The 17826-nt window shown below is 55.3% G+C and overlaps 1 protein-coding gene across 1 annotated transcript; it reads right to left on the bottom strand.

The window, feature by feature from the left end:
• Positions 1-377: 377 nt before the first annotated feature.
• RAB7A (RAB7A, member RAS oncogene family) lies at positions 378-17393 on the bottom strand. The gene is made up of 6 exons (XM_082768517.1): positions 17253-17393; positions 4617-4677; positions 3437-3563; positions 2483-2701; positions 1919-2047; positions 378-1731 (listed from the first exon to the last, which is right to left on the bottom strand). Exons 2-6 carry the CDS (start codon positions 4667-4669, stop codon positions 1636-1638), a joined length of 624 nt encoding a protein of 207 aa, XP_082624643.1. The 5' UTR covers positions 4670-4677; positions 17253-17393; the 3' UTR covers positions 378-1635.
• Positions 17394-17826: the final 433 nt, after the last annotated feature.

Below are 17826 nucleotides of genomic sequence, written 5' to 3'. Positions count from 1 at the left end.
GCTCTTCACACCTCGTGGCAGGAGGGGCTTCAGCAGCACTGCCCTCCTTTCCCCACTCCCAAGGGTTTTTGCACGCCCAGGAGAGGGATGTGGGACTGTGCCAATAAACAGCAACCAGATGCAGCACGGTTCCTGCCACTGCAAGCAGCTCCAAACAGAGCAGAGTGGTGTTTGCCCTACCACCACTTCTAGGGTCACCTAAGCAAGCAGCATCTGCCAACCCCCCTCTTAAGAAGCTATGTAGAAGGCACAGACAGCACAGTAAGGGAAAAGCACAGACAGGCTGTGATGTGCAGGCAGCAGCTTGCTAAGAGGGTCACCAAACAGGAGGAAGGAGGTATGTTAGTGCAGGGAAAAAAAAGAGAGTCAGAAACAGGAGTAAACAAGGAGGTTTGTTCTTGTTAAGTTTATTGGCATCATGTTTGTCTCTTTACATAAGAGCTCAGCCTACGTACTAGAATGTAGACCTCTGGAAAACAGGTAGAAGGGCTCCATTTAAGCAAGCTACAAACGCAAGAACAAATACCAGGAGGAAAGGAAGAGAGGAAAGGGACTAGATTGCCAAGTTTTTCCATACCAAAAAATCCAGATTAGCAGTCAGTAAGAAGACAGGGAAGGTTCGTAGTCCAGGTAATTCATTGAGAAACAGCTACCACAACCCAGGTGGGAGAGGTGCTCCTTCCACAGCACAAAGAGCCACTGGCACACCTCAGCTCTGGCTCCTTCCCATATTCGCTCCAAGATGTTAGGAGTTAAGCAGTAGGGGAGGTGAACAAATGAGGTCATTTCATAGCTGTATTTAATTTCAAATCCAATAATCCAGTGTGCATATCAATGCTGTTATGCAAATCTGAGAATTTAGATACAAGGAAGCCAGACAGATTTTCCAGAAGATGAAGCCTCTTGGCCTCAGAACAAGAAGGCTTATGTAGTTCATCTCTACTGTACAGAATACTGCCTCTATCTGGACTCTGTGTTGCTAGCACACCACAGTTCACAAGTGTCCTCCTCACTTTCTACACAATCTGTGTTTCAGTACTTGAACATGTAATTCAGGAATTTTACACTAATTTATACATTTTTAATTGGTTGCATATATTAACATGTACTATAAGATTTTTCCTAAAGAAGCATTACATAATACATGGATACTGTAAAAAGATCTGATTAGTTAAAAGTAACAAGCATTAACAGAGATACATACAAAACTCAACCTAGTTGGACTGAGTGCTGAGCTTGCAATGAACTATAGGTAATCAGCCTTTCCAGTTGCAGCCTTCACAGGGGAAAACACAAGACAGTTAAAAATGTATGTAACTTGTTACACAGATTACCTGTAAACAGTTCCTCTCCGTTGGACACCTGGAATTAGATTCAGTTCCAAACATACATAAGAGTTTCCATTTTAAACTAAGAGAAAGGTCTGTTACCATGAAGTGTGATGTGGATGGTGCAGGGATGTGAGCTCTGAAGTGCTGGACTCTCAGATGCTCGTGGGAGATGGGTGGATTTTGGCAGCTGGAGATGGAATTTTTTTTTAATTTTGTTTTTAAACACAGAAGAGGGGCTGTGTGTTTGAAGGCCTAAGTGTGATATTTGTTTGTGAAGGACTGTGCTCAACCCCTCCCTCTTCCCTCAGCAGCTGCAGCTCTCCGCAGAAGCCTTCACTCGGTCATTCTTGTCTAGTTTGATGGGTTCGGGGAATTCATTGTAAAGCTCCACTTCGGTTTCCTAGCAGGAGGGAAGGGAAGAAAGGGAAGAGTTAGTGCCACAGCTCTATGGACAGCCCTCAGCATGCACAGGGCCATTCTCAGCTGGGGAAAGCTGTGGGAGAGCCCAAACCTCCCCAGGGGCCCACGCTGGCTGAACTCAAGGCAGAGCCAGCACCAGCAGAGGGCAGCCACCAGCCCCTTCCTACCTGTTTAAGTGCATTTCGTGCAATCGTCTGGAAAGCTTGTTCCACATTAATGGCCTCCTTGGCACTGGTTTCAAAGTAGGGGATGTTGTTTTTACTGTAGCACCAGGCTTGCGCCCGTTTTGTGGTGACCTGGGTGGACAGAGAGCAGCGTCACCACCTTCAGCCTGACACAGAGAGGGCTTGGTTTCCAGGTCAAGGCCAGGGACCACCCCCTGGAATCCCACCTGAGCTAGGACAAGGGTTCTGGTCTCATTATAGACCTAATACAGAGCTGTTCCACACACACAGCCCCAGTTCTAGAAGCAGAACAAGGGCTGAGCAGCTTTTCCACAGGCTTGAGCCTGCCAGGCAGGCTCTCTACTGCTGGGCAGGAGCATGTTATGCACAGGGATTGAAACAAACCCCTCTAGGTAGAGGGGAACAACCTGGAGGAACTCTTCCCCAGTACCATGCAACAGCAGAGCCACACACACACCTTCCACTCAGGTAACCCTCCCGTGTTCCTACAAGGTCTCCCACTCCAGCAATTTCTTAAAAAGGCAGCTAGCAAGTCACAGTACTCACTTGTCTGTTTTCTAGGTCAATCTTGTTTCCCAGCACAACAAAAGGAAAGTTCTCAGGATCCCTTGGACTGGCCTGAATGAGGAATTCATCCCTCCAGCTGTCTAGGGTTTTGAATGTGTTAGGGGCCGTGACATCAAACACCAGCACACAGCAGTCTGCTCCCCTGTAGAAGGCAACTCCCAGAGACTGAAACCGTTCTTGTCCCGCTGTATCCCATATCTGCAGCAAAAGACAGGGTAGGTGAGCCAGCTCTGCTCCAAGACACCCAGACCACAATGAGGGCTCCCCACTAGGCATCTAGAGCCCCTACCTCTCCAGAGTGAAGGAACACCTAAAGGTTTGGGATCTTCTGCAGGAACTGAGTCTCATAAGCAAGAAATGCCCTTCTAAAAGTAGAGATAACCATTTGCATGTCCAGCCTTATCAGTGGATCACTGTTTGGACAAACAGGACTTAGGGATTGGGGCAGGCTGCAGCACTGGGGTACACTGAGGTACCAGCACAGCCCAAACTCTCCTCTGCTGGCTACAACAGGGCTTCTGCTGCCTTGCTGTCAGCCTCACCATGGATAGATGGAAGTGTCAACACTAGGCATTCACAGGCTGGCAGGTTAACACTACACCCTCAGGAATCAGGGTGGCATGAGTATGGCCTGAAGAGCCCTTTCCCAGCCCTTCCCAGTTTCTGAAGGCTAGGGGAGTGCACCTTTCTACCAAGAGAATGTACACTGACAGGAACAAACACTTCAAATTGGGCAAAGCTTCCCTTTGCTGAGCCCAGGCAAGCTGATCTTTGATTTCCCTTGTGGAGCCCCTGTGCAGATTTGTAGAGAAGCCCAGCAGCAGCAGCTCAGTGCAGGCAGGATTCACACCCTGTGCACTGCCCTGGGCTACCCTGGAACAGATGCTTCTACACAAGGAACAAACACCCCTCGCAGCAGGAGTTGCTCCTTACCTGCATTGTCACTAGCCTGTCATCCACCATGACTTCTTTTGTCAGGAAGTCTGCGCCTATCGTAGCCTTGTACTGGTTACTGAATTTCTTGTTCACATACTGGTTCATGAGCGATGTCTTCCCCACCCTGTACAGAAAGACAAAAAGACTAGGTAGGCTGCTCCTGTGACAGAGCTTGCATTAACCACTCTGAAGAAAACATCCCTCTGCCCTTCACCTTCCATCAGAGCCTCCTGGCCAAAAGGGGGGGTGTCAGGGGAAACACACCCACCTCGGCAAGGAGGGGCTTCCACAGCAACAGATGCTGGGGCCACGTAAGAAATTGAAGAATTAAGGTCTTGAGAAACCCTGCTTCCCAGTCAGTGATCAGATCACTGGTAAGCAGTGTGCTTATCATGAGAGCAACCTTGAAAGACGAGGTGCCCCACCAAATGATGAAACCCACTGAAAATAATCAGCCTTTTCAGAAGGAGCTTGAGGAACAGGGCAGGCTCAGCATGGTAACAGCTGACACATACAACTGTAGGGGCCTGGAGGTGGAGATCCTCCTGAGAACCAGCTCAGAGGGCTCACAGGCACTCTGTGGCTGAGCAGCACTCCCTGATCAACAGCTTGCTGGGCACAGTGGTGTAAATAAGCCTGATGTCAGGGGAGCAGGTTGCAGCCTGCACAGCAAACCCATCACCTGTACCAGAGGAGCAGCCTCCTTGCTTGAGGGAACAGGACAACAGAGCCTTACTCCAAGGGATGGCTCTACCCAGATCAGATAGCAGCTCAGCAGGTGGCTTCAGTATAAACTTCACCTCTGGCAGAGGTAACATTTTAAAAGTCAGCCAAAATTGACTATTAGGTGTGTTTTTTTTTCTCCCCCTAATAAAATTAAAGGTTAAATTAACACCATGCTGATCCTCCTTGTAGAGAGGCCATCCAGTTCTGCTCCCATAGCCTGCCTTCATTTCTCCTGTTCAATACCAGGGAAAGGCTTCAAGGCGTTAAATTCTGGGGACACATTCAGGACAGGGGGTTGTGACATGCTTAGAGCCACAAGGTAACACCACCATGCACGGTGACAGAAAGCTCTCCTCCCAGCACTGCTGCCTTCCCACCGTACAGCCAGACTCCCCCCGGTCAGAGCACTCCAGCAGGACGCAGGTCGGCAGCTGAAAGCTCCCCCACTTACCCGGAGTCTCCAAGGATGATGACTTTCAGTAACACTTTCTTCCTAGAAGTCATCTTTTAAACTGGAAAGGAAGAACAATGCCATCAGACTCCACTGGCACACCACTCCTCAAGGCAGCAGGCTCGAAGGCCAGGCACCAGACTCCCAGCAAGGGACCAGCAGCTGGCACAGCCCAGCACTGCTGAAGCTGGACTTCTTGATTCAAGGCTTCACTCGAGCAGTACCACGTGTTTGCCCTCTTCACTGGCAAGGCCATGTCAGACCAGTAACCACAACTTAACACCAGTAAATGAGCCACGTACTTGTCCTTCACAGTACAAAGTTCATCTCGGACCCCATTCCCAGGCTGTTCTCTGGGTCCACTACCTGAGGCCACCTCCCTGAGGCTTGCAGGAGGCAGGGCAGAAAGCCCACAGAACAAGCTAATTCTTACACAAGCTGTGAGCAGAGATGTCAGACGTGTGCCACCATCCAGGCCAGCCAAAAGGCTGAAGCACGAGGCACACGGCTACCAGCACGTGGGGTTTCTCAGAGAAAGTGGGGTAGGGCTGTAGCAACGAGCCTCTAACACTCACCCTGCTGCTGTTACCCCACGAGCTGCCTCCTGCCATCACTCCAGTCCGCTGTATGGGCAAGTGGCTCTGAGCTTGCCACTAATGGCCCAGCCAATTAGTGAGAGTGAGAGTTGAGCTCTCACTGTTACTTGGCCCCAGGTCTCACCCAGATCTGGGAAGCTACTGCAGGTCCCCAAATATTCCTGGATGCTTTAGCACAGCAAGAACAAGTATGAAGCCTTGCTACCAGCAGCTGAGCATGACTGCAGCCTAGCACGCCCTTCTCCCCACCTACAGGGAAGGGATAGGACAAGACATTCATTCTCTCCTGCTGCTGAGGCTTGATGAGGTCCCAAATCCCAGTCTGCTTCCCCTTGGCTTTCCCTAGGGAGCTCTGCAGGCTCTCTCCAGAGCGAGGAGCCAGAGGATGGTTATGGCTGTGCTACTTTGAATGCAGAGACCTTTGACACAGGCTTCGTGTTCCCATCCCTTAAATAGGGACTTGGCTGCCCGAAAACCCTCATCCTGCCACACCAACTCACACTCATTCTACTACACAACTCCTACTCCTCGGGAGCTATTCCTGACTTTCACAGCTTAAGGAGGGCTCTGCTTTGAGAGCAGCAGGGATAGGAGCCTCTTCTGAGCAGCCTGGTCCTGTGCACTGCCTGGGATGTGCGAGAGCCTCGGCTGAGAGAGAAGTGCAGCCTGCTCCATCCCACTGACGGGGGAAACAACACGCTCCAAGCTGTAGAAGCTTCCTATTAGATAAAAAAAAACTGGCTACACAAAGCCTTAATCATCAAGCTTTGAGCATTAGAGGGGCAGAGCTCACCATTTCAGACCTCACCACCAGGGAGGGCAGCAGAAGGCCTCCTGCTGCCGTTACGGGCAGCGGTGCACTCACAGCTCAGCCCTGCGGGACTGCGCCCACCTCACGCTGCCCTGACGTGCCCGGGTGTGAAACTAGAAGAGAACAGCCCCGGGCTGCTGGGTGACAGCACCGGCAGGCCATGCACTGCTCAAGGGCCCACAAAATATCCAGCTGAAGGTCACCAGACAAGCCCAGGGTTTAGTCCAGCTCCTGCTCATCCCATCGATAGCAGCGGGGCGAGCAGCCCAAGCAGACAGCACCTCCTGTGTTTTCAGAGCCTGCAGCACAAGCAACGCTGGTGCTAGCCAAGCCAGAGACTCCGGCAGCACAGTTGGCCCAGATGGAGCAAGAACAGCAAGCAGGGCCCCGAAACCACTTCAAAATACCACACAGTGAGCCGTCATGGAAAACATCTGCACAGGTTCAAGCCCCGGGTGAGAGTCACCTGTTTCCCTTGAGACAGGGGGTAAACAACTCACCCCGAGGTGGCTGCGCCAGCACCCAGCACGTCCTGCTTCTATTTTTCCTCCGAGTGTTTTTAGCCTCGCCTGCCATCAGCTGCTGCCTGCTGGTATTCAAAGCAGCTTTCGACAAGCTGGCAGCCGTTCCCGTGCTCGGGGAGGGATTTTGTAGGGCCCTGAATTGCAACACTCAGGCACAGGGGAGCCTCGGTGCCCAGGTGCAAGGTGGGCTGAAGTTCCACCACCAAGCGAGGGGGAAATGCTCCACCAAGTCTCATTACCTGGGAAGCAGCTCGGCTGAGGAAGGAAGCTGAATCAGACCCGACACCACCTGCTTGTCATAGTTTGCTGTCCACCCAGCGGCGTGCAGGGCCGTTCCTGCCTGACAAACACCTCGGGTGATGCATCGGATGTGAGCCACAGCACCGCCGGGCTGCTCAGCTCCGTGCCTGCCTTGGGCCACGAGACAGCACGAGGAGCTCGGCTCTGCCACACACCCGCAGTGCCCAGCTTCCCCATCCCGTCCCACTAAGCCTGCCCCACACTTTTTAAGCCCAGTCAGCTGAAGGAGCGAGCCCTCTTATTAATCTGCTCATCGCACGTAGAAACAGACCCGCCACCAAGTTACCAGAGGAAACCACGTCTCCTGGAGCCTTCCTAGAGAAGAAAACCCTTCTAGTTTACATAGCATCAAGTTGCTCTCTACAGCACTGCTTTTGCTGCTTCCCTGATCCTTATCACAGCCTGCATGGCTGAGCAGGTCTCCAACACCAACACCAGCCTTAGAGCAGCTCTTTGTGCTAAACAGAGCTTTGACTCATCCCAGCAAGATCTAAGATCTAAACAGATTGAAGAAACCCCACTGCTTTACCCAGGGTTTCTGATGATTTGATTTTACTTGGGGTTTCTGATGAAGCAAGCCAAAGGGACAAACTACTCCAAGGACAGGACACCGTAACTCTCACCTTGTTCCCAGCCACAATAAAGAGGCTGGGGTGCTGGAAACAAAAGCCACAGGACCTTCAGCCCACCCCAGCAGTAAGAAAAGCCTTACCACAGCCTCCTGCAACACCATGCAGAGGATTTGGGGCCTTCAGCCCACGCTAAGCCAGCAGCAGACACATGATCTTCCAGCCAGAGGATGCTTCCACACGCGGCACCTCAGGTACGCCCAGAGCTACCTCAGCTGCTCGTGGTTACGGTGCCGTTGGTGTCAGTACAACGGGGCACACAGCCCACCCCGGGCCAGGCTCAGCACTCAAGGATTTGCTCGCCTGGAGTCAGAGGCAATTTGTGATGGCTCACGTGGGAACACGGGCTGCTGTCCGCATTGCTCAGCGCTGAGTAGACGGGCTCATCACTGCCTTGTGTCCCAGAAACAGAGCCCGCGTTCCTGCTCTAAGCTACAGGGATCTCGTTTCTGATGAGCACGGCTCGTACGAGACGAAGGGAGGCTCGGGACACAGCCTCAAAACAGACGAGGCAGGTTTGAATACCTGAACCTGTCGGGTTCAAGCTGTCAGAGGAGTTTCTCCAGACACACCTGCAAGAAACATCGAGTTACTGAGTCAGCCTGAGACGGGGGCTGTGCAGGGCTCCCCCTGCTCCTGCACAGAGCAAGCTCAGCGTAAGCATCACCGCTTTTGATCTTAGCCAAGTCAGTGGCATCCAAGTCCCAGGCTATTTTGCACTCCATGTGCAGCTTGCCTTGCTTTACAGCATGATTATTCTAGAGCAGCATCCTGCAAGAGACACGTAAGCCCTTAAGATGGCAGTGTGTGAGCTCACACGGGGCTCCCATCCAGTCCCAGGAGCATTTCTGAACAAACACTTCCTCTTCAGAGAAAATCTTGAAGAAAAACCTGCTTGCTAAGATTAGATCTGAGACACTGGTTTTATTTTCACACCGTGCAGTCTCCTGGAGAGAAGTCACCCGCACAGCAGCCTCCAGCACACCCACCCAGCCCCGTGCAGGAGCTGTCAGAGGCCTCCTGGCAGAGCCCAGTCAGCATCATCCCTCCTCCTGGCCTTCCTGGTGCCAGAGGAATGACACAGCTGCCTCTAGCACAGCAGAGGAGTCCTCCTGCTCAGTGTTTAATGCCTGCCCCTCCAAGGAAGCCATCCACTGGCAGCGTGGTGACCCTCAGGGGATGAAGCCTGGTATAGCACGCCTCCTGGTAAGGTTATTTATTACCTGGCCTGCTGGAGCAGCACGGGGAGAATCCCTCACGTCCAACCCGCACGTGTTACTGGCTTGGCAGAGCTGGGGGAGAACCAAGAACTGTCCAACAAAGCTCTGCGGCACCAATTGTTCAGATGCAAGAGCAAAGAGTCCGTGCCAAGCCTAATTAGACTTCCCTCATTGCTTCAAAGGCCATGACAATTGTCCTTTCTTCTGCTCTATTACGGCAGCTGGTTCAGCTCAGAGCAGAGATGGATGGGTAAGGACTGCTCAGAGGCATTCACATGCGTCAAGTGACAGTGCAGGCACCTCGATGTCAATTAGCAACAGCAGGAGCGTGCACTGGTGGCCCACCAGATCTCAGCTTCACGGGATGCTCCTGTCCCAGGCCTGCTGCTGGAGGTGCTCAGGAGCGGCCCTGGGCAGGGGAGGACGCTCGCCTCCACGGAAGGAAGACAACAGCTCCCTGCATGCTGGCTTTAAAGCTGCTGGAGCAGGCTGCACTGCCACAGCTTTGCTATTAAACAGCACAAATCCCAACCTGAACTAAAGCAGAGCACCCCAAGCAGAAGGTAGGGGAACTGGGCCATCTGATCAGAAGTTCTCTGCTCCTGTGCCTGCCGCCTGCAGCTCCCACCTGAAGCCAGCAGAGCTGGAACACGGCTGCTGGACCGCACGGCTCCCCTCGTGCCCTCTGCCAGGGACATCTAGCACTACCCAGCCAAGGGGCACAGCAGTGGGTGAGCATCGAGCAGGGCTCACCTCACAGCACCTGGAAATGCAGGATTGCACTCTTTCCCTTCTCCAGGGCATCACAGGGCCTTCAGCAAGAAGCCACACAATCAGGAGGTCAGTCAGGATAAGGCAGTGCCCCACAAAGGTACGGATACCACAACGGGCTCAGCAAGCTGAGCAGACCGTGCCAAGGAAGAGCCATCCCTGAGGGCTGGAAAAGCCTTCTTGAAAAAAGCTTAGTCCTGGAGTGCAGGCTCAGTGTCCTGAAAAGCAGCTCCATGCGTTTCCGACACAGGAACACTACCCCTGCTCGCTCCTTTCTCACATGGGGGAGGCTGCCAAGCATTAAGCCTCTGTACTACACCAAAGAGTTATTTTTATTCCCTCTTCCAATGGTTCTGCATTTCCTCAAGGAGGCTGAAGCTAGAGAAATGCTTCGGGACCAGCTCAGCTTGAACCAGCTTCTTCCCAGAAGGGGGAAGCTCCTCGGGATGTGTGGCACCTCAGGAGGCCGTGCTCAGACCTCCATCCCCTGAGGGGAGATGCTCCTGGGTGTTTAATCTGCTCTTACAGGGCCAGGCACAGATGTGCTGTCTCCTGCTGGCACTTACCACGAGCAGCCACACGCTGACCTCCCCTGGCATTGAGGGCTGGCTGAGAGAACCCACCGAGGAAAACCCCACATTTAGTGGGGCCACGAGCTGGCTTCGTGCCCGCAGCAAAAGCAGCTGGCGAGGTATCGCTGCAGCAGCTCCCCAGAAGGGTTCACTCCGCTGCCTGCTGTATCAGGAGCATCTCAGAGCTGCTTCCCACCTCCTTCCTCCCCACACGTTGCTGTTCTAGCACACATTCTCTCCTGCTGGTGCCCGGCCAAGAGCTGAAGCACAGCTCCTCGTTTCCCTGCTCAGGAGAAGCAGCCAGGCTGCCTGCTGCTCGCTGCACTTTCCGCAGGAGCAGGCTCCTGTCCACTTGGTGCCTTTCCCAGCCAGTCCTGGGAGACAGGAATTACCTCTTTCAGGAGCTGGCAGCCTCAGTTCCACTTTATTTTCTGATACCTGGTTTAAAACATCACATGGCGAGCTGTCAGGTGTGGGTATGATGGTTCTCAGGGGTAGGAAACACTGCAGAAGCTTCACCTTTGTGAAGGAAGCCCACAGCCCCACGTGCTGCCTAGCACAGCGACACGGCTGGGATCAAAACAACCTTGAACCACGTTTCAGGAGCCCACAGGAACCAGCTTTTTAGACTCCAGCTGCCTGCAGTGAATTCCCCTCATCTGGAGGGTGGAGCTGCAGCCTCCAGCGCAGCTGCTGTAGGACCAAGCTGAAGAACCAGCCCCAGCTCTCCACCAGCAGCTTCAGGGGGAGCACCAAGCTGGGGCATGAAGCCAACAGGCCTGCGAGCTGGCTGCTGGGTGGGTGTGATGCCTGCACACACCGCAGCCTGCTCCTAAACACCAGGCTAGGACAGCTCCGTGCTGAAGACTGAATGATGGGGACAACTCAGGGAGACACGCAGGAAGCCTCGCTAAAATACAAGAGCTTGGGAACAGCCCTGAGCAGAACGAGCTCGTGGTGTGATCAAACAAGTGGCAGAGCAGAAGTTTTTTGCTCCTTCCACTGGTAATAAGGTTTGAGCTCCTTTAAGCACGGACATACCCTCACTGTATGAAGGCTGACCCCCAAAAGGAGTCAGCCCTCCCTGAGCGGGGTCCCAGCTCCTGGGAGGCATCGATGCCCACAATTAGTCAGGCTCAGAGCCCGAGCTCTCAAAGCCAAGGTCTCCAATCCAAGCCTCACAGCCCTGCTACACCTCCCAGCACTCCCCCAGCTCAGAGCTGTTCTGTGTCTGGGTGTGAGATCTGGAACCCAAGAAGTTTTGTTGCTCCAGAGCCGCCGCTGAGCTGTGACTGCCCTAGAAAAGGCCAAAGAAGGGAGGACTGACCCCCACCCCAACAACCCAGCAGAGGAGCACAGAAACCGATCTGATGGTTTAGGTGTCACCTCTTATGAAGGTATCACGTTGATCTGATTACATGGGCAGGAAGTGGGAGCTGAACAGGCACAGTTTGCTTACAGAAAAGAGGCAGATGTGTCCCCGTGTTTAGTCAGCCCTCCCTAAAGGTCTGGCAGCTACAGGAGGACTTCACCGAGACATCAGCAGCACACGCAGGCTGAGAGATGCCCTGAGCCCGAGGAAGGCAGCACACAGCATCCCCAGTGATGAAGGCAGCCTTCCCAGGTGGACTGTGCTGCTCCTCAGCAGCCTGGGGATGACCACCACCACCTCCAGAGCCAGAAGCAGGTATTTTGGGACGACAGCTGTGCACAGATCAGGACCAGGTCCAGGACACTGACAGAAGGGGGCTGCTGGAGGAGCAGTCCTCAGTCCTGGAGGACAGCCCTGGGAGGAAGCTGCAGCCAACAGCTTCCCTGAGAGCTGATTTCCCAGGCACGAAGCCGTAGCCCCCCTCACCTGGAGCTCCTCCAGCAGGGGAAGGTCCCTCGTGCTGCAGGGCATCTGCCTCCAGGAGCAGGCAGACACACAGAGCCCTCACAGCGAGTACCTGAAGATCTTCAGCTGCCCTCCTCCTGTAGGTTTGAGGTGTGCTGTCACCCAGGGACCTCGCTGTGCCCCTTCCCCCCAGGGGAAGCAGCCCCCCGCGAGCCCTTCAGGATTTCAGGTAGTTCCCAACCAACGCCGCTCCTCCCCAGGGACCGGGCTGCTACAAGAGCGGGCATGCTCGCTTTAACTCCCCTCCCCCTTTATCAGGGCGAGCTCAACTTCCCCTATTCTGCCCTGGGGGAGACAATCTCAGGATGTGGGAGGAGAGTTGAGCACATTTGCTGGCTGCTGGGAGACACCAGGCAGCAAGCCATGCGTCTTGACTAAGGGCCTTGCCTACGCAGAGCCCTTCAGCTCCACCAGCACAGGTCCACGTTGCCGGGCCTCTCCCGGAGCAGATCTCACACAACCCAGCCACGGTGCCTGCACAGCCCGGTCCGTGCGGCCACAGCCACCTAGCCAGGAGAGCCAGACGGGTCCCAGCAGCCCCAAACAAACAGGGACAGCCCTGCACCCTTCCCACCCCACACACTGCTGGGTTTGAGGCTTCCCAGCAGAAGCTGAGCCTGAGAAGTCAGAGCTGCAGGCGGGCCAGGCCGTCGAGGAGCAGCGATGTTGTGAGGTCTTCGCTCCTTCCAGCGATATTTTTCAAGCTCTCGGATTAACTCCTCGTTTTGTCTCCAGCTCGCTGAGATTTTACACATTCCTGGCGTGCTTTCAGTTTTAGGGACACAAATAGGAGGTGTTAGATAACCTTTGCATTGAAGGCACAGCCCTGAGACCTTGTCAGTGGTAAACAAGCCTCGTTTATCTAGGCCTGCCTGCAGTTTTCCCCAGTTCCTAGAAACTGGGCAGGAAACAAGTGACTGAGGGGAGGATTTGCAGGTTCAGGCCTTGGAGTCCCAAACCTCAGAAGGGCTGCCAGACCCCACAGCTGAATATTGACTCTCCTTCAGCACCAAGAGCCTGGTAGGAGAGAGGGAAAAGCTGACAGGAGACCCCAAATCCAGGCAGATGTGGAGGAACGCAGAGCCTTACCCCGAGCAGCTACTGCAGGTCTGTGTCCTCAGGACTGAGCCTGCTCCTGGAGCTGCCTAACTCCAGACCCCGCAGCCTAAGAACTGCACCTGGGGCGGCACCCAGCCCCGATCCTGCACATACCCCACACCTCCGGCTGTGCTCACGGGGTTGGCAGGGCAGGAAGGACGAGTCTTTCAGTCCCGGTCGGCGAGGGCAGCAGGCAGCTCACCGCGACAGCTGAGTCAGGGCCTAGCAAGGAATTCCTGCCGGGGACTCGGTTTCAGGCTCGCGCTTCACACCCCGGCGCCTCTCGCCCAGCTCCTGCAGCAGGAGTTTGCCAGATCACTTCTTTATCCCCCACGGAGGAGCAGAACAACCTCACGGAGGGGATTCGCAGAGCGGTGCTGGTGAACTGTGATCCCCCCAAGGGGGAAGGGGAGAGCTGGAGACACCTCGCTGAGTCGCAGCCATCTCACTGCTGATGCTTGAGACAATGCTATCACCAAGCCAGATCCTAGTGCTGATAGCATTATCAGTGTCTGGAGCCACGAGGAGACACCTGCAGAGCCCAGTGACTCAGTCTGCTTGAAGGAGGTGAGCATGGAGCATGTTAGCACTCCAGGAGATGCTGCTGCCCAGCAGAGCCAGCCGTGGAGGCCCAGGCACTCCAGCCAGCAGCCCCTGAAGGCACACCCCAGCTACCTGTGTCACCCTCACACACCCCCTAAACAGCCCAAGCGACCAAAGCTGCAGCACGCAGGGAGTTAGGGCAGACTGCAGAGAAACACTGCTCTCCTTCAGTGAGGATATAAAGATCCGCTCCATTTCTTTTAGGAATTCCTGCTTGAAACCCAACCAGGTGCAGCTCGCTATAGCAAGTCACCTGAAGCTGACATTTTAAGTAGTTACAGGTGGGCAGGAGAGCAGAGCACTCACTGCACAGAGTGCCTTTAAACCGCACCAACAGGACCATGCCGCAAGTTTACACTTCAATCCAGCTCCAACAGCACGCCCCTCCCCAAGTCACGCCGCCCTGAGAGCGGCCACAGCCTCAAGAGCAGGTTCCCTAGCGCAGGAATCCAAAGCTCTTCAGGCTCAGCTGCACACCAACACGCTCCCACAGCCCTGGCCAGCTCCTTTCCCTGTCCCCAGCCGTGAGTTAGCAGCAGCGGTGTTGACACAGCTCCTCGCTGGGGGCTGGCACGCAGGAGGAGGAGCGGTGGCAGCAATGACATCAGCACAGCGCAGGGCGCAGCGGCACGCCGAGGGCCGGAGCAGCACGCACGCTGCCAGCAGCCATGTGATAGCAGGGGGATCCCTGCACCACCTGCTATTTCTGAGCAGTGCAGGCGGAGCCGCTGACCTTGGGAGCCCCTCTGGAAGTTGGGGTTGAGCTGTATGTGAAAGGGAGCGTGGCTGGAGGGCTCTCTGCTGGCTCTCGGCTTGTTCCCCGTGCGCAGCTTGTGTTTGTCGGGGTGCACAGCCCAGGTTTGGGTCGGCACCAAAAAGCAGGCGCCTGTTATCGCCAGCCCCGGGTCACAACCCAGCCCAGGAGGCCACTTCAGAAGGCTGCAGGGGGGAAGGCAACTGAACTCCAACTGCAGCAATTAACCAGCAATTATCAGAACAATGCTGCGTGAGGAAACATTTCAGCAATCCAGCCCCCAATAGTGTCAGACGCACAGCACACAAGGCACAGGCTGCTAGTGCCCAGCCAAATCCAGCACAAATTCCTCCTCACCTGGACCCCATTACATTGAGGCAAGAAGCCTCACACCCCTACAGCTCTGCGGGGGATGCCAGCAGCAGGCCCTAGCAGCAAGGGCTGCAGAGGGGTTCAGGTCACAGCCGAGAAGCCCACAGGACAACAGGGAACACAACACAAGAGGGTCCTGTGCCTATCAAGTGACCAGCTTACTCCAGCACTGAAAGCACCGATTCTAACAGGCTGGACAGCAGCAAGTGTGATCCCAGACACCCAGCAGCGTGTCCAGAGGATGCAAACACCCCAGCGCCCTGTGCTACAGCCTTCATTCCTAAGCCTGGGCTTGCCAGGCACTGAGGCATTTCGCAGCGCATCCCAATCCAGCCCAGGCAGCTTTGTTTACAGCCAAATGGTGAGTTCTGCACCAACTAGTCTCATTTTCACAGAGAAGTCAGACAAAATCCCATCCATGTTGGAGACAGAGCTATAAATAGTCGTGCACAGATGGTTTGATACTAATTGTCATGTTTCCTCAAGGACGAGCCCTGCCAGAGATTTGCTCTGACAGGTAACTCGCGTGACCTTCTGAGCCAGAAGCCCTAAGAAGGTGCCTCAGAAACTCCACCTGATAACCCTGCTGTCCCCGGGCACTCATTTTGGGTAGGAAAGCAAGGAAAACATCTTCTGTGGGTGAATACAGGGGAGAGGCTATTGCAGAGCTGGTACATTTTTCACTTCCAGGTTACAGTGGGGATGTTTCCCTGACTGCCTGGGCTGCTCAGGGCAGCCTCTGACCCATGGGATTTGGCAGAAGGGCAAGGATGCCCACAGTGTAGGCACTGCAACAGTTATTTAGGCATTTAACTTGGCCCCTTTGCCTTTTAAGGTCCAAGTCTTACCCTGCCTGTGGGGTATTTCCATGTAGGACATGGACCACTGCATGACACCAGACGCAAGAGGCAAGTTTAACATAACAGCAGCACGAAATACAACCACTGTTTCAGGCTGTATTGGTTAAGAGCAAGAAACTGCTACTGGATTTTAAGTTTCCCCTATTAAGGGGTCAAATTAGCCCCACCTTACAGCTCTCCTACCCCGTGAGGATTAACCCAACGGCACAGGGAAGGAAGGGCAGCCCTTGAAGCAGCAGCTCAGGGCTTCTTTGACTCAGGCCGGGCACGGTGGGCCTGCTCACAGCTCAGGGAGAGCAGGTCATGTGTTCAGTCAGCTGTTGGAAGTCACAAGGGGGGGGGGGGGGAGAGACAAGTATACTTGTTCTTCCTGAATACGTACGGCGATGAAGCCCTGATTATTAAACAAGAAATATTCAAATGACTCCACCCACTGCAACCTCAAATACAGCTGCTGAGAACTGAGCACATTCACTCGGGCAGCCCAGCCCTGCTGGAAGCACGGCGAGGCTCCAACCTCTCTTGTATTCTCCCAGTAGCACCAGAACTCAACACAGAACAGCCACAAGAGCCTTTAAACCACGGCCAGGCAGGAGTTGTTCCCAGCCACTTAGGCACTACTCCCTCAGACAGGGAACTTCACCCCAGCCCAAGGCCCACACCAGCAAGCCAAGTCCCAGGCACAGGCCAGAGGTGGCAGGTGCTGGGAGTTTTAGAGCTTCCAATTAGCAGTTATCAAACAAAGGACGGATTGCTTACAGTGGGGAGGACTTTGTTCTGTCATGTGTTCCCAGTTTACATATACAGAGCTGATACACATCCCGGCAGCTCTGCTTATCAGCAGGTGTTTGTTGCTTTCAGGAAAACAGCGCTGAGAACTCCAGCTCTGCCTCAGAGATTTCACAGTCACTGGGTAACACAGACTGGTGCAGATGCTGAGGTTACCTCTCTTACTTCTGACTACGGGGGTATTTTTTTTAGCAGTCCCACTACCAGAACAACTCCACTATTTACAGGAAAACAAGCACAGTTACATTAAACACTACAGTGAGGCACTTCCACGTTTATTACCCTCAATATGCTCGGAGCTCACTACCATACCTATGGCTGAATTCACCCTGTCACCCACCCGCAGCCAGAGGCGCCCCCCCATCCCCTCTCAGCCCTGACTCAGGCTTCGCACACGCCGAGCGCCCCTTTCGCAATAACTGCCAGCTTCACCCCACAAACCGCTCCGAGCGCCCCCGCTCCCCCTACAACCGGCCCCCAGCGCCCACCCCCCGCCCCTAACACCCCCGGGCAGCCCCAAAAACCCCCCTAACAACGCCCTCCCGTAGCCGAGGCCGCCCCCAAAACCTCCCCAGCGGCTCCAGGCCCCGGCACCGCCGCCCCCCAGCGCCCACCCCCTGGGCTCTCCCGGTTCCTTTGTTCCCGGGCCCGGCTCCCAGCGGCGCCACCACTCCCCTCCCCCCCCCCCCCACAGACCAGGCCCAGACCCAGGCCCCACAAAGGCCTCGCCCCCCCCCCTCAACACAACCCCGCTGCCCCCCCCACAGCCACCGTGAGAGGCCCGGGAGGTTCCCCCCGGTTCCCCCCCGCCCTCCCCGGTGCCCCCCGGGCGCCCCTCACCGCGGTGCGTGTGGTGCCCGAGCCGCCGCGGCGCCCGCCCTCAGCCTCGCTGCCGCCCCGCCGCTCGCCTCGCTCGGCTTTAATGGGCCCCCGCCGCCTCCCCGCTTTCACTTCCGCCTCCCCCTCCGGTAACTTCCGGTCACGGGGCCCGCCCGCCGCCGCTGACGTCAGCACGCCGCCCGGTAGCCGGCGGGAGGGGGGAGAAGGGAGAGGAGGAGGAGGAGGGGAGGGGCCGCGCGTCACGTGACCGCGCGCCGCCGCCATCTTGTAGTGGCGAGGGTGGGAGGGGGGAGTCTGGGGGGGGGGGCGGCTCGGGGCTGGCACCGGGAGGGGACCGGGCAGGGACCGGCCCCGGGGCCGTGTTGGGGCTGCTCGGGGTCGCAGCCACCCTGTTGTACCGTCAGGCACCAAGCACTGCACCCATCGCCCCGTTATCGTGGCTCTGGCTGCCATGGAAGGTGTAAAAACAAGAATTTACAAAAAAAAGGACGTGTAAAACCAAGCATTTATGGAAAAGGGACATAAAAAGCCAAGAATTTATGAAAAAGTGAACCATAAGGGCCAGCCCAAGTGG

Source organism: Aythya marila (assembly GCF_965140915.1).
Source record: "Aythya marila genome assembly, chromosome: 10".
NCBI lineage: Eukaryota > Metazoa > Chordata > Aves > Anseriformes > Anatidae > Aythya > Aythya marila.
The sequence above is the reverse complement of the archived record's forward strand: the minus strand, read 5'-3'. Positions and strand labels throughout refer to the sequence as shown.